Below are 15,057 nucleotides of genomic sequence, written 5' to 3'. Positions count from 1 at the left end.
TTTACCAGCAACACAAAAAGAACTGACTGATCTGTTTTTGTTAGAAAAAAGAAAGATGTAGGGTTAATAATAATAATAATAATAATAATAATAATAATAATAATAATAATAATAATAATAATAATATGTTGGTAATGAGTTTCTGTGATGGAATGCTTTTACGTACTGCTATTGAAAATCTCTGAATTCCCTCCTCCTCACAGTCTTCAATGACTTTCCCCAGCCTGAAGCTGTCATGTGATTCTCCATCAGTTACTATCACCATCACTTTCTTAACTCCTCGGCGAGCACCTCTGGCTTCTGTGAATGCTTCGGTTCTGAGATGGAGAAAGATTGCAGGCGGGTTAAGGAAGTAATGATAGAAAAGTTTTTAACTTTATGTTATAAGTTGTGTTTGACTGATGTTAATTTAAAAAAACAAACAAAAAAAAAAACAGGTTACTGCAAGGGATGCGTTTAAGTGCTGCTTATGTTATCTGGTGTGAAATTCATTCAAGGCTTCACCTCACAAAGAGTGACTGAGTCCCATAATAGTCCCTGTTTTCTGTCAAAGTAAACTACAAACCACCCCATGTGTTGCGTTGAGAAGGGGAAGTGCCGTCATCACTCCACTGTGTGTAAAAATATGAACAGTCATTTTGATCCAGTGGGAAAGTGCACTCAAAGAGGTAAAATCTAAAGTATCTGGCGCTTTCACAGAGGAGGAGCAACACAGACACAAGTCTCATCTCCATGTTTAAACAGAGGAGCTCATTTATTATAATAGAAATCATAGCACTACCCCCAGGCCATGGCAAGACTCACAACACTGACCTACAGTACCATATAAGGATTAGTAAAAGCAGAGAACGCATCATTAGATTTTAAGCACTGTCCAAATCACCCTCTACCAGTTTAACAAAAATGCCTGTCTTGTGGTTTATCTTCTTACTTCTCCCCCGGCAGCCATAATCAGCACTGTTTACTGTTGCCTTGCAGCAATAAGCTGTGAGAAGCATTCTCTGCTGACTGCTGCGCAGAATGTGCAGACATAACTGGTGTAAATGGATGGAATTTTGCAAACCACAGCATGTATTGTAACTGGTAGCACAACACACTCTTTCATTAGGGAATTCAGTTTGATCTGAACAGAGGTCTTAAATAGAGTCACTCACACTTCTACTCTTTAGAAATGGCCGCTACGTAAACACATTTCTGAAGTAAAGTCATAATTTAAGTGGATTTAAAAGGACAAGCAGTGTGAAAATGTTTTGAAGTTTGCATGTCTGTTATCAGGGTAAGCAGGGTACAATGCTGCAATAGGGCTACAGCACAACATGCAGGGATTGGGATAGTTTATAACTGGGCCCATTGTAACAAACAATGTAGCTTCTGAAAATCATCAAGATTAAACTTTTAAAGTAAGGCATTTTGTTTAATATTGCTACTTTCCTATAGTATTCTGGTATGTAAACAAGCCTTTGTGGCAAAACATTCCAAGACTGTGCCATTTGCTTAAACACTAGAATGGCCACGGCAGTCAGTTTGAGGCTTTCAAATTTAAATTACTCTGTCTGTCTGAAAGTTATGGTTACTTTCGTTTTAAATTTAAAAATAATTTAGTTTTTACAGTTTTGTATGTACATATACATGTTTACACACTAGTTTCTTTTGAAATGTCTATTTTATTATAGTTTTCATATTTTGAAGTAGTGCTTTATATTATTATTATTATTTATTTATTTCTTAGCAGATGCCCTTATCCAGGGCGACTTACAATTGTTACAAGATATCACATTATTTTTACATACAATTACCCATTTATACAGTTGGGTTTTTACTGGAACAATTTAGGTAAAGTACCTTGTTCAAGGGTACAGCAGCAGTGTCCCCACCTGGGATTGAACCCATGACCCTCCAGTCAAGAGTCCAGAGCCCTAACCACTACCCCACACTGCTGCTCCACACTGCTGCTTATATGTGGTAAGTTGAAAGGTAAAAAGAGATAACGGTCAGTAGGAATAAGAAAGGACGTGTATATTTACACAGAGGATGACCATGGCAGAAATGTTTACTTGCACGCACTGTATAGATATTTTATATACATCTTACTGCTGAGTGGAGCGGAACAACCCCCACCATGGGAGGAAACCTCTGCTGTGCATCATAGAGTGTTAGCCAGGATCATACCATTAGTAATAAAAAGAGTGAGTCTGCTCAATCCTGCTTGAACTTCAGCAAGCTTCTACAATGTACGCTTATTTGTGCAACATTAAAAGATTGTATAATCTTAAGCTATATGAACAACCATAGCAACTTTCAGTCCACGTGTATGTGCAAGGAAGTACATGCAAGTGGACACAAAACTGGTTAAAACACAGGGAAGCAGAGATAACTTGTAAGAAGTCAACCTCTAGCTGGGGCACTGTACTCAGTGGTGCTGTGGCAAAGCTAGACACTCTGCCTGTAAATACTGTGGTGTTTGTGTGTGGTGGTGGTGGTGTTTGGCAGGGATGGGGTTAATTCCTGTCCCTGCCAAAAACATGTGAGAATGTGGCAGCTCCTAATTGAACAATTTCCTAGTCATGTTGTTGACGCTGAATCACTTGGATTCTTTAAGACCCAACTTAACAAGGTTTTGAGATCAATCAGCTACTAGGAGCTGGGCTGAATCTTAAGTTCTTAATGTTAGAAGATCTCATCTTTTTTAGGTATTGTTTTAACTAACAATCATTTTATTTTAGATAACTTAAAGCTATGCTGTGCAGCTAAGTTTTCAGTTTTCAAAGTGGGAATTAATTTCTTCAAAACAAAACATTTGGTGAGGAAAGACCTAGAGCCCTGTATGCATACTATTTATTTTAATTGGTGGCATTTTTTCATGCTTAAAAACAGTCATAAAGAGGTTGTATCCATTCCATTCTAATATATTTGGCAACTTTAATGGGTAATAAACTTCCCTTGTGACCTATAGCAGCTGTACCCTGTTACTTCCAGAATTTAAAACAGGAAACTCATACCAGTTTTATTCACATCAAAATTGAATGCATGTCTAAGAAAGAAACCGAAACTCAAGTTAGTTACAAATGAAACACCTGTTTCAAAGTAATGTTGTCTTGCAACAAGTGGTGTTGTATGCGACAGTGGCAGATTGAACAATAGAATACATTAAAATAAAGCCTGTGCCTTTCACATTCAGAAAAATGAATTAACTATGTACATTAATACCCCAGTAAAGCTTGTAAATTGTATCTTTCTGACATGCTGTGATCATATGCTACTCACTGTTATTTTAATTACATTGAACGTAAAATATACATGCTTATTGCAGTGTACTTCACTTTTTTATTGTAATAATTAAATTCTCTGCCCCGTAATAACAACACGTGATCCAGTGTTAATTAGGCAACCAGTAAAGCATGAATGAAAAAACAAGCCTCTACTCCAGTCATCTGATATAAAAAAGAGGAGCTTGCTTTTATAAAAAGATGTTGATCCTCACAACCATAACCGGAAAATATCCTTTAGAGTGTAGAGCTTTTCCATCTCCTGAGGAGCTCGGTGGAGATTCTTTGTAATCATACAGTCATTTCAGTTATTGAAAACATAAAGGTAAATTATTATTAAACTCCTTATAGAGTCATGGAGCACTTTTAAAGTTCCAGCACTTTGCAGAGACTTGCTGTTTGGTTTAACAACAGAAAGCTCAGCATGAATTACTTCAAATAAATCAGAAGGATGCTAATTGAAAACAGTCCGCACATGTAGGGTTGGCAACTCCTGACAGCTGCAGCACGGTTCTCAGGTTCTCATTTTGTTTGAAGTACTCAGGCACTAAGAGTCGTTTATCGCGCAGTCCTGTTTTTTTTTTTTTTTTTTTTTTACATTTGAATAGATTATTTTTTGCCTATAATATAACCTTGTCTTTTCATGAACAGACCCTTACCTAGCTGTATCAATCCCCAGAGCTGTCATGGTGTTATCTCCTCCTCTCTGAGGAATCTTGTTTGCTGCAGCCACTATGTCCGCAGTGTTATTGAACTGACTCAGGTTGAAAACATGGCCCACATCCTTCCCATACTGCACAATTCCAACCTAGACCGGGATCATTGGACAAGGAACAGGATTCACTGTCAAAATGCTTTACTGCAAAGCAAATGTTGAGTCTTTCTCTGGAAGTCATGCAAACTGTTGAAAAAATGCCTGTCTGTCTTTGATGTGGTTATTGTCATGACTAGATGCTGATGTAATGTCTTCCTACAAGTATCCATGCACTTTAAATATCACTCAGAAAAAAGCCAAGTTAAATGTATGGGAAGCCATCATATGCCGTAACAAAGTCCAAAACAGGTTTGCTTGGTCTAACAGTCATCTACACTAAATTACTTATTTCTTAGCAGACGCCCTTATCCAGGGCGACTTACAATTGTTACAAGATATCACATTATTTTTACATACAATTACCCATTTATACAGTTGGGTTTTTACTGGAGCAATCTAGGCAAAGTACCTTGCTCAAGGGTACAGCAGCAGTGTCCCCTACCTGGGATTGAACCCACGACCCACCGGTCAAGAGTCCTAACCACTACTCCACACTGCTGCCCAAATTGCTTCCTTATATTACCTAATTAAATAGTGCACATAAACTTACCTGTGATTGGTTGGGACCAATATCAATACTTTTCAGCAGTTTTACTAAGAATTTGATGACACTGTTCCAGGGATAGATGCTGTTAGAGCCATCAAGAACAATCACTATATCAAGCTGAGTCTTGCATTCTGCAATGTACAAGGGAACAGATACATATTCAGTGAACCAAACACTATGCAAAGTGATAGGAATTAATATATATAGGGGCGTAGCATAGCGGCTGTCTCTGTAAAAATCAGCTAGGCACATTTTTGAAAGAAAGAAAAAAAAATGTACAAAAATATATCTAAAGATTATTCTTTTTTTAAATAATGTGTCCGCTTACATTTTTAAGAGTGGCATATATCAACATATATTGATTATTTTTTATTTGCCATTTCTTCGTAACATTATTGTGGTCTTAGGCCGTATATAAATATGACATGCCGGGGTATTGAAACTTCTCACCAAACAGACATGTTCGCTTCTCGTTCTCATTGGTCAGTTTCCCTAGTTACGCCGCGTGTAGCTCCAGAATTGTATCCAACAACTGTTTATGATTCGACTCCGGTGAATTCGGATCCAATCCCATTTTTTTGTTCTTGTTACTGCAACCAGCCCCTGGAGCAGCGGGTAGTCCTGTATATTATTTAGTGGATGGTTTGGTACTGTACATACTCAAAGATGAAACGAAGAAACCAATCTGTAACTTCTTTAGTGTCTCAGAGTTGGTGTCTTCTTTCATAAGAAACCAACTCTGGGTACAAATGTTTAGTGATTGTATTTCTTATATCAATATTGTTTTTCTGCTGTCAGTCCTGTGAAATTTGATTTTTAGCTGCGATACATTTGAATAAATTGCTGTTTTTCTTGTGCAATGGCAACACCCCCCCCCCCCCCCCATATAATGATTCATAGCCATTATTTTTTAGTACTTTCCATGTATTGTATTTGATGCCATGGGCACCCGATCTGATTGAGATTAGTCGATTGAATGGGACATTATCAAACAAAAATCATCCCATAGGAATGGGCCAGTAGGTACCTACTAGCCTCCTAACAGGTAGAGTAGATCCGGATCAAGCACTTTAATGGACGTCGGATGTAGCAGCCGGTAGAGGGCGCTAAAAAGCAGTGTTAAAATAATAGTAAAAATTACTTTAATAGTAACACAGTTAGGTTTAGGGGTAGATATTAGGTTAGTTGTAGACATTAGGTTTAGAGGTAGAGGGTCGATTTAGGGGTTAAGAGGCTAACAGGTACCTACTGGCACATTCCTATGGGATGATTTTTGCTTGATAACGTCCCATTCAATCGCCTTTATCTAAACCAGATCGGCTGCCATGGGCTAGAATTGGAGGTAATTCTATTTATAAATTCACTGTTTGGCAACAGCAGTTTAAAAAGAAAAGTTCTTTTTGTGTTTTCGTTAGAGAAAAAAGATCCAAGGAAGTACTGTTTTAATACGGTGATTTCTTTTTTTTTTTTAATTGGTTTTGGCATCTTTAAACAGCTTGTTCAGTGATAACAACGCACTGGATACTGAAGTAAACTGCAGCTACGTCCCAGCATGAATGTGACAGCGCGCTTCGTTCAACCTTGACCTCTGTACACCAGAAGCATTTTAAAGTATATTTACGTAAATTTAAAGCAACATTGTCTGTGTTGATGATTACATATGATGTGTACTGGTTTGGTTATCAAACAAAGCCTTGCATGTTTTTTGCCCCGCCCCAAGTGTAAAACAAAAAATTCTCTGACAGCATATAGACAATCCGTGTTTTCCGCAGCAAACAGATTCCTATGGTCACTGTTCATGACGAGAAACTGAGTGCATCCTTTCAATATGTTTGATTGGTCTCGCAGCAGTATGGGTGAAAATAGCCTGAATGGCCTTGCCCTGCTAGATGTCCACAGAGACATGTCCCAGGAGAAAGCGTTACAGCGTTTCGATAGATCAGGCCCTAGGAGGATTGGCAAACTCTATTTAAATTAAAGCCTTCTAAATCAGTGTTTTTAATCGTAGCATCACACAGTCTCAGCAGTCCGATCAGTCTTAGTACTAGTATCAGCAATCTTACCTGTCCCAGCAGTAGCAACACCAGTCTTACCAGTCCAGCAGTGGCAGCACCAGTCTTACCAGTCCAGCAGTGGCAGCACCAGTCCTTTCAATATTTCACATATTTCTAACAGTGTGAATAGAGTAATTTTAGGTTGGTGTTGTTTTTGCTGTGAGATTTGTTTAAAAAAATATGTGTCATGAATTTTCAAACATCATCCAAGGTGGGTCACTGGGTAAAAAGAGTTAGCGACTTACATTGCTTTGCAGATTGCATTATTAGTCTCCAGGCTTCATGAACAGGATATGCAGGTTTTTTTTAGACAAAAGTTAGATTTTTGCCTCAGTAAAAATCTATTCCTAGTTATGTGTGTGTGCGTGCGTGCGTGCGTGTGTGTGTATATATATATATTGTTACACAGCAGGGAGGGGGTTAATATCCTCCCTGCATAAAACATGTACGTATGCACATTTTGTTTAATTATTTTATTGTTAATTATTCCTGCACCTGGAAGTAATTGTAAATTAGAACCAGGTGCAGGATATTTAAGAGGTGCAGTCAGTCTGCACTGGGCGGCTGAGTAGAAGGAAGCAGGAGGTGTACCCTGCTGTCAAGCTGTCACCGAGAGGTACTGTGTGTTACTTTTGTGTAGATAAAGAAAACTGTGTGTTTTGCTTATATAGAGTAGGTTCCTGCTCATGTTTAGTTAGGGCTCGTAAGAGCTAGGTGTTTGTTTTCATTTTCGTTTTGTTTTTGTTTTTAAAAATAGCGCATCAGCACTTTAAACCTTTAATCTTGTGTCTGGGTCTGTATTTTAAAGAGCTAAACGAACCTGAGCCGCAAGGCTCCTTTACAATATACAGATATAGAGATAAAGAATGATATTTATCAAGAATAACGCAAAAGTGCAGGTGCAGAAGAGGCCCCACATTCTTTAAAAAAATTTTTTTCAAAATCTTTGTCATTTTTCACCAAACAGTTTTGCTGAGATATAGTTTGAATGCAAGTGCTGGTGTGATCACTGAACAGCTATGTCCAAATCTTAATACCAGCAAGGATGTTTACTTAAAAGCAATCCAAACATTACATGGAAGTAGGCCTGGTCTTCTCAAGTGAAAACATTTCCCTAAATTGGGAATGATGGTTAGCTTAGTATCATAGCTTCTAGCTCTTGGTATGTCTCTATGTATATTAGTCACCAATGCGCTTGGTGCTTTTCCAAAACTCACAGTGAAATAAACTTGTCTGCTTACCCTGTACAGCTGGAGCAATGGAGTTCACAACTGTGAAAGTGGAGCTGACATTGGAACAGATACCGGTGGTGTAATGCAGACTTCCACATCGATAGGCGTATAGCGGCCCACAGGCCTAAAATAACAATCACAGCAGAGATTTGTCATATAGTAGATAATACAGTTCTGCAGTGAGCTGTACACCAAAGCATAGGTAGAATAGATATACACATTTGAGAGAGCCAGCAGGTCAGCTGCATAGATAGAAGAGATATGCACATTTGAGAGAGCCAGCAGGTCAGCTGCATAGATAGAAGAGATATACACATTTGAGAGAGCCAGCAGGTCAGCTGCATAGATAGAATAGATATACACATTTGAGAGAGCCAGCAGGTCAGCTGCATAGATAGAAGAGATATGCACATTTGAGAGAGCCAGCAGGTCAGCTGCATAGATAGAAGAGATATACACATTTGAGAGAGCCAGCAGGTCAGCTGCATAGATAGGAGATATATACACATTTGAGAGAGCCAGCAGGTCAGCTGCATAGATAGAAGAGATATACACATTTGAGAGAGCCAGCAGGTCAGCTGCATAGATAGAAGAGATATGCACATTTGAGAGAGCCAGCAGGTCAGCTGCATAGATAGAAGAGATATACACATTTGAGAGAGCCAGCAGGTCAGCTGCATAGATAGGAGAGATATACACATTTGAGAGAGCCAGCAGGTCAGCTGCATAGGTAGAAGAGATATACACATTTGAGAGAGCCAGCAGGTCAGCTGCATAGATAGAAGAGATATACACATTTGAGAGAGCCAGCAGGTCAGCTGCATAGATAGAAGAGATATACACATTTGAGAGAGCCAGCAGGTCAGCTGCATAGATAGAAGAGATATGCACATTTGAGAGAACAAGCAGGTCAATTGCGTTCTGTAGCACTGTGGTCATATTCACTTCTTAATACTTGACGTGTCAATTCAACTTGCCATGCGACAGTGTCCGACTTCACAAAGGTGCAACTAGGACTACTAGTAAAAATGTAATGAGCAAACATTAAATATGACCAAAAAAAATAATAATAACATGAACATAGTCAAAAAAGTTAAGTTGTTCACCAGGTAGAGCTTTTACTTGCTAGCTTTTGAGGTGCATTTGGCACTGCCCCCCCCCCCCCCCCACACACATTAAAACTGGAGTCACTATGAGCAACTAAACAGTGAGAAACAGATTCCATGAGTCTGCTTTGAGATGAAGAAGACTCCTCACATGACCGTACAACACTGATGAGGCTGCTGATTTACTGACTTCATCACAAGAACTGGAAGCTCTGTCATTGGGCACCTGTTTCGTTCACTGATGAATCAAGATTTCATTGCTCTACTAATAAGAACATAAGAACATAAGAAAGTTTACAAATGAGAGGAGGCCATTCGGCCCATCTTGCTTGTTTGGTTGTTAGTAGCTTATTGATCCTAGAGTCAGCTTCAACAACATTACTGGGGAGTTGGTTCCAGACCCTCACAATTCTCTGTGTAAAAAAGTGCCTCCTATTTTCTGTTCTGAATGTCTATTTATCTAATCTCCATTTGTGACCCCTGGTCCTTGTTTCTTTATTCAGGTTGAAAAAGTCCCTTGAGTCGACATTGTCGATACCTTTTAAAATTTTGAATGCTTGAATCAGGTCGCCGCGTAGTCTTCTTTGTTCAAGACTGAATAGATTCAATTCTTTAAGACTGTCTGCATATTATATGTATTTTAAACCCAGAATAATTCTGGTCACTCTTCCTTGCACTCTTTCTAGAGCAGCAATATCCTTTTTGTACTTCCCTTGATTTAAATTCAACACTTTTCACTATATATCCGAGCATCTTGTTGGCCTTTTTTATAGCTTCCCCACATTGTCTAGATGAAGACATTTCTGAGTCAAGAAGACTCCCAGGTCTTTTTCATAGATTCTTTCTTCAATTTCAGTATCTCTCATATGCTATTTATAATGCACATTTTTATTGCCTGCATGCAGTACCTTACACTTTTCTCTATTGAATGTAATTTGCCATGTGTCTGCCCAGTTCTGAATGCTGAATGACCTTTGCTGCTGCAACAGTGTTTGCCACTCCTCCTATTTCTGTGTCGTCTGCAAATTTAACAAGTTTGCTTACTATACCAGAATCTACGTCGTTGTGTTGAGTATGGAGCATGGGAAGAATGATTTGCTTAGTTCTGCATTGTTGAACATGACAGTTTTGGAGGTTGTGGGGAGGCATCTCCACAGATCTTATCGTGCTCCCAAGGATGGCATTTACAGCTCTGTGGATCACAGACACAGTCTGCAGTAAGACTGTTTGCTGGTTGAACTGGCCCTGAGATGTTTGTCAGTGATGCTACACACATAATACAATGCATATATCTGTTCATTTCAGTGTGTAAAGAATGTTACATTGAAGTACTCAGATTCCATTCCTGTGGATAATTGTGTTTTGGAATGTGCTCCTTTAAATTGTATTGAGTTGTGTATCTGGCTTGCCTGGGCTGCTTGGCTCCCTCGGTCCCAGCAGAAGTTTTGTGTTTTGCATTGCATCCAAGAACAAGCCAAATCAAATCAGCCCATGGGTGTTTACAAATCTTTTAGCAAGATCTAATTCAGGGAACTAACTATGTACTGAAAGCGCTGAAGCAGACACTCACTTTGAGGAAGGCTGGGGAATCAATCATCACTGGATTTTGCTGTCAGGTCTGAAATTCTGCACCTGAACATGACATTTCAACTCTACACATTGACTGAAGAAACATGAATTATTTCAAGACTAGAAGCAGAACTTTATTTTTGTACGGACAAGCAGTGAAGTGTTTAACTGTGCTGTGTCTTCAGTACCAGGGACATTAATATAAATGATCCTGTGTTATTTAGGCACTGAGTGATCCTGTGCTGTGTACAGTGATGCATTAAATTTGTGTGAGGGATCCCCCCATACATAATCAAGTAACTATTGGCTTAAGGGATGCCTGTGTCAGTTATAATAACAATCGTAAAAAAAACCTCAGAAAATCATAAAAAACAGTATTATTCCCAGGTTGAACAGTTCATTTTGAAACTCCAAAGAAGCACAAACTATATACAGTTAGTTTTATTCAATTTCCACAATTTATTTACATGTTGTTTGCCAGGAATACAAGCCTGCGTCGACCTGCTCTGGATCCAAAGCGGCACGTTTTTTGTTTACATCGAATACACAAAGGGCGTGTACTTACAAAACATTTTCAAAACTGATTTGCTGGTAGTCAGGATTAGACCAGCAAATCAGATGCTAGTTAACACTTCAGCAGGAAATGCATAATGACATTGTAATTTTGTGTAAGCATACATGTATGTACTAAGTAACTACTATGTAAATACACAGTAATTAGAGGTACTTAATTTAAAGTGTTACCAGTCAGTGTGGTAAACTGTCCCAATATTTGTTGCATGACAGTGGTCCCCTCTCTACACGCATGTATTTATCATTTTAACTTGGCTGGAGAGCCTACTATAGAACTGAAAAGAAGAAACAAGAGAGAGAGGAGGGCATGTTCAGGAACATGGACTGTTACTAGCACCAGAACAAAGCTGATGAAAGCTTTAGCTTTGCCAAGTACATACTTTCATTTCATTTTGTCAAATTAACTGCAGGTTCATAAAAGCTGAAAAACTTTGTACTCTTTTGTGTGGTATATATATATATAATGTACAAAACACCACAATTACATTTTTGAAAGTTAGAGTCTAATGGAATATGTGCATAGTAAAAGATTTTTTGAAGAAAATTAGAGGGAACCTGAGCAATTGCGGCACAAAAGCATGTTTTGAATTATCATTTCCAACTTCATTTTGACTCAGCCTTTGACCAGAAGACAAAAATAAATGAAAAGTCATTAAAGTGTGAACATGCATTTTCCAAATGTATTCTTACCAGAAAACCTCCATTCGGGTTAGTTACTAAAGTGGTTCCAAGTGTCATGTTTTCCTTGACTTCAGTAATATTCGGTATTGTTGTGTTTTCTAAAGAAACAAAACCAAATAAATACAAGTTACCTCCAAGATGTTGTAAAATAGGAACAGCAAGGCTCATTCCCTTGTGTATACACTTTAATTCAGTATGTGTAGCTATATTAAAGAGAATGCCATAGAATGAAATCTGGCTGAGCTACTGGGGACTGTGACAGGGCAGTCATTAAGAAACAACATGCTGGTCAAGGACATATATTTCAACTCACTCACTTCTTCATCACAAACATCACCCAATACAAAAAGAAGTAAAATAAAACCAATAAAGAAAAAAGTTTTTCAACAAAAGGTAACCTGAGAAAAGGTTGCTTACATTAATAAGAAGTTAGAACAAGATTTTAAAAGGATGGTGATTATGGAAAGTGGAAATTTCCCAGCAAATATTGTGTCCAACATGTGTGACAGCACAGCAAACAGTGCTACTGTGACATTGTTACACAGGGTCAAGCAATGTGCGACAGCGCAGCAATCAGTGCTACTGTGACATTGTTACACAGGGTCAAGCAATGTGCGACAGCGCAGCAATCAGTGCTACTGTGACATTGTTATAAAGGGTCAAGCAATGTGTGACGGCACAGCAATCAGTGCTACTGTGACATTGTTACACAGGGTCAAGCAATGTGCGACAGTGCAGCAATCAGTGCTACTGTGACATTGTTATACAGGGTCAAGCAATGTGTGACGGCACAGCAATCAGTGCTACTGTGACATTGTTATACGGGGTCAAGCAATGTGCAACAGTGCAGCAATCAGTGCTACTGTGACATTGTTATACGGGGTCAAGCAATGTGCAACAGCGCAGCAATCAGTGCTACTGTGACATTGTTATACAGGGTCAAGCAATGTGTGACGGCACAGCAATCAGTGCTACTCTGACATTGTTATATGGGGTCAAGCCCATGCCCAGAACATGACTGATACATTAAAAGAAAGTAGAATTAATTGATGAACAAATGAGCTGTTGTTACTTACCAGGCAGCTCGAGTTTGATGCAGCCTGATTCTCTGCCTTTGCCTACAGGGCATTTATACACATCCCCAGTTCTTTTCACAGGCTGCCCCACCAAGGGAGACCCAATTAGGACCCTGAAACAAGAGGCCATAATATCTTACATACAAAGAGACATGTATTCATGCAGGACTGATCTCCCAATATCTTACATACAAAGAGACATGTATTCATGCAGGACTGGTCTCCCAATATCTTACATACAAAGAGACATTTATTCATGCAGGGCTGATCCCCCAATATCTTACTTACAAAGAGACATGTATTAATGCAGGATTGATCGCTGTAGAGAACTTTCACAAGAGTGCTGGTGTAACAAGGGTAGCTTAAGTTAAATATATGGATGCTGACAGGTGGGGAAGCAGTACAGGACCTTCGTTGTAGGCAGCATAATTTAATGCTGTATTGATAGTTACCAGCCTATCATTCTAATTCCAGGTCTGGTTTTCTTTACGACCCCGTAGCTAGCCGGAGGGTGCGAGATCTCACTTAGGGGATCTCGCGAGAATGTTAATGTAGAAGCTACGTGCAGTGTTTTCCTGTACTGTGCATTTATGAGAAGCCCTGTTAAACGTCCCTCCCGATGTGTTTTAATTGCAGGTGAGAACGTAATTTAGTATAGCGAAGGCATACTGAGGTGTTTTGGGGATGGGGATATTGTTATAATGTGTCATACCGCATTTGTGGCTGCGATTTGAAATATGTGTTCGGGATAATGACGGACGCACGGGGACTCGCAGACCAAATTGTAAACAAAGAAAACGTAATTTGTGACATGTTCTTTGAGTAAGAGGGTATAACGATGATTTATTAGTTAATACTGCTTGAAATTCTGTAACAATAGTCTAGTAGAGAGTTTGTATTTCACTTTATGCTTTTGTTTCTGCGTGTTAAAAGTGAAAGTAAAGTGCATGGACAACGAGATCTCACTTAGGGGATCTCGCGAGAATGTTAATGTAGAAGCTACGTGCAGTGTTTTCCTGTACTGTGCATTTATGAGAAGCCCTGTTAAACGTCCCTCCCGATGTGTTTTAATTGCAGGAGGACAAAATAAAGAGCCATTGAACTGACCAGCAAGCTTGGGAGTATCGTGTTAAACCAAGCTACACACTTTCACACAACGCAGAGCATCTGAATGGGTGGAGCCAGGCCCAGGAGTACTGCATGATAGACAGTCTGTAAAGTAGCCACCACCCTGACTTGACAGTAGTTTATATTTAAAGGGGAATTTTAAAGTAGAATAGCCCCAGTTTGCTATACCTTGTTTAGCCAGTAGGTTAATATATATATATAACTCAGCCAGCTATATAATCGACCCTAAGTAAGGCTTACGTATTAGTGAACCCTGTTTACTGATATAGCCACGTTAATGAGTAGGGGTTACATTTTTTTTTCTGATGCCGTGACTCGGATAGCTGGCACTATAGTTATTAGGGGTTAGTAATAGTTTATTAAATAAATAATTAAATAAATAAATAAATAATTAAATAATTTTATTTATGGAGCCGTCCCAGTCCACCTCCACCCAGCCAAAGATGTTCACCCCAGCGAGACAGGAACTACTGGCAGCACCATTTGCAGATTACTCAGTAACCATGGAGACGCCGCAGGGACAAGGACCTTTACCTTATTCAGATCACATGACCCCTCCTGCCCATGGAGGAGCAGTCATGCCCTACACGAGCCAAGGGCCAAGCCATCTGGGGAGCCCCGCCACCACTATACACCAAGTAAAGGGCGTCCCGATCTTTAGTGGGGGGGCGGACTGCCGACTGGATATCGAAGATTGGATTAAAGATGTCCAGTATTTGTTAGAAGCCTCCTCTGTTCCCTCCACACTGCAGTTCTCCACCATTGTGAGGCACTTGGGGGGTGGTGCAAGAAAGTTGGTCCTGAACCTGCCCCTAAATGAGCAGTATATGGCCAGGGTCTTCGAAGAGTTGAGGGCGGAATATAGTGATTGCCATTTGTCTTTCGACCCAATGGCAGATTTCTACGAGAGGCGGCAGAGACCCCAGGAGACAGCCACTGAGTATGCGATCGAATTAGAAGCTCTGCTGCGCACCATTGAAGAAAGGATCTATCACAACCGCCCCTTTCCTG

At 39.5% G+C, this 15,057-nt stretch overlaps 1 protein-coding gene across 2 annotated transcripts in view; it reads right to left on the bottom strand.

Moving 5' to 3' along the window:
- The window catches only part of itga1 (integrin, alpha 1), a 75,234-nt gene that overhangs the window by 27,310 nt on the left and 32,867 nt on the right, over positions 1-15,057 (bottom strand). For both annotated transcript variants that reach the window (XM_058989370.1, XM_058989376.1), the window contains exons 3-8: positions 12,919-13,031; positions 11,852-11,940; positions 7,923-8,037; positions 4,631-4,758; positions 3,926-4,074; positions 167-317 (exon numbers count right to left, since the gene is read on the bottom strand). In XM_058989370.1, the coding sequence (XP_058845353.1) occupies positions 167-317; positions 3,926-4,074; positions 4,631-4,758; positions 7,923-8,037; positions 11,852-11,940; positions 12,919-13,031 (745 nt within the window). The remainder of the gene's footprint in view (positions 1-166; positions 318-3,925; positions 4,075-4,630; positions 4,759-7,922; positions 8,038-11,851; positions 11,941-12,918; positions 13,032-15,057) is intronic.

This window comes from Acipenser ruthenus, chromosome 2 (assembly GCF_902713425.1).
Source record: "Acipenser ruthenus chromosome 2, fAciRut3.2 maternal haplotype, whole genome shotgun sequence".
Classification (NCBI taxonomy): Eukaryota; Metazoa; Chordata; class Actinopteri; order Acipenseriformes; family Acipenseridae; genus Acipenser; species Acipenser ruthenus.
This window is presented reverse-complemented; position numbering and strand designations above follow the sequence as displayed.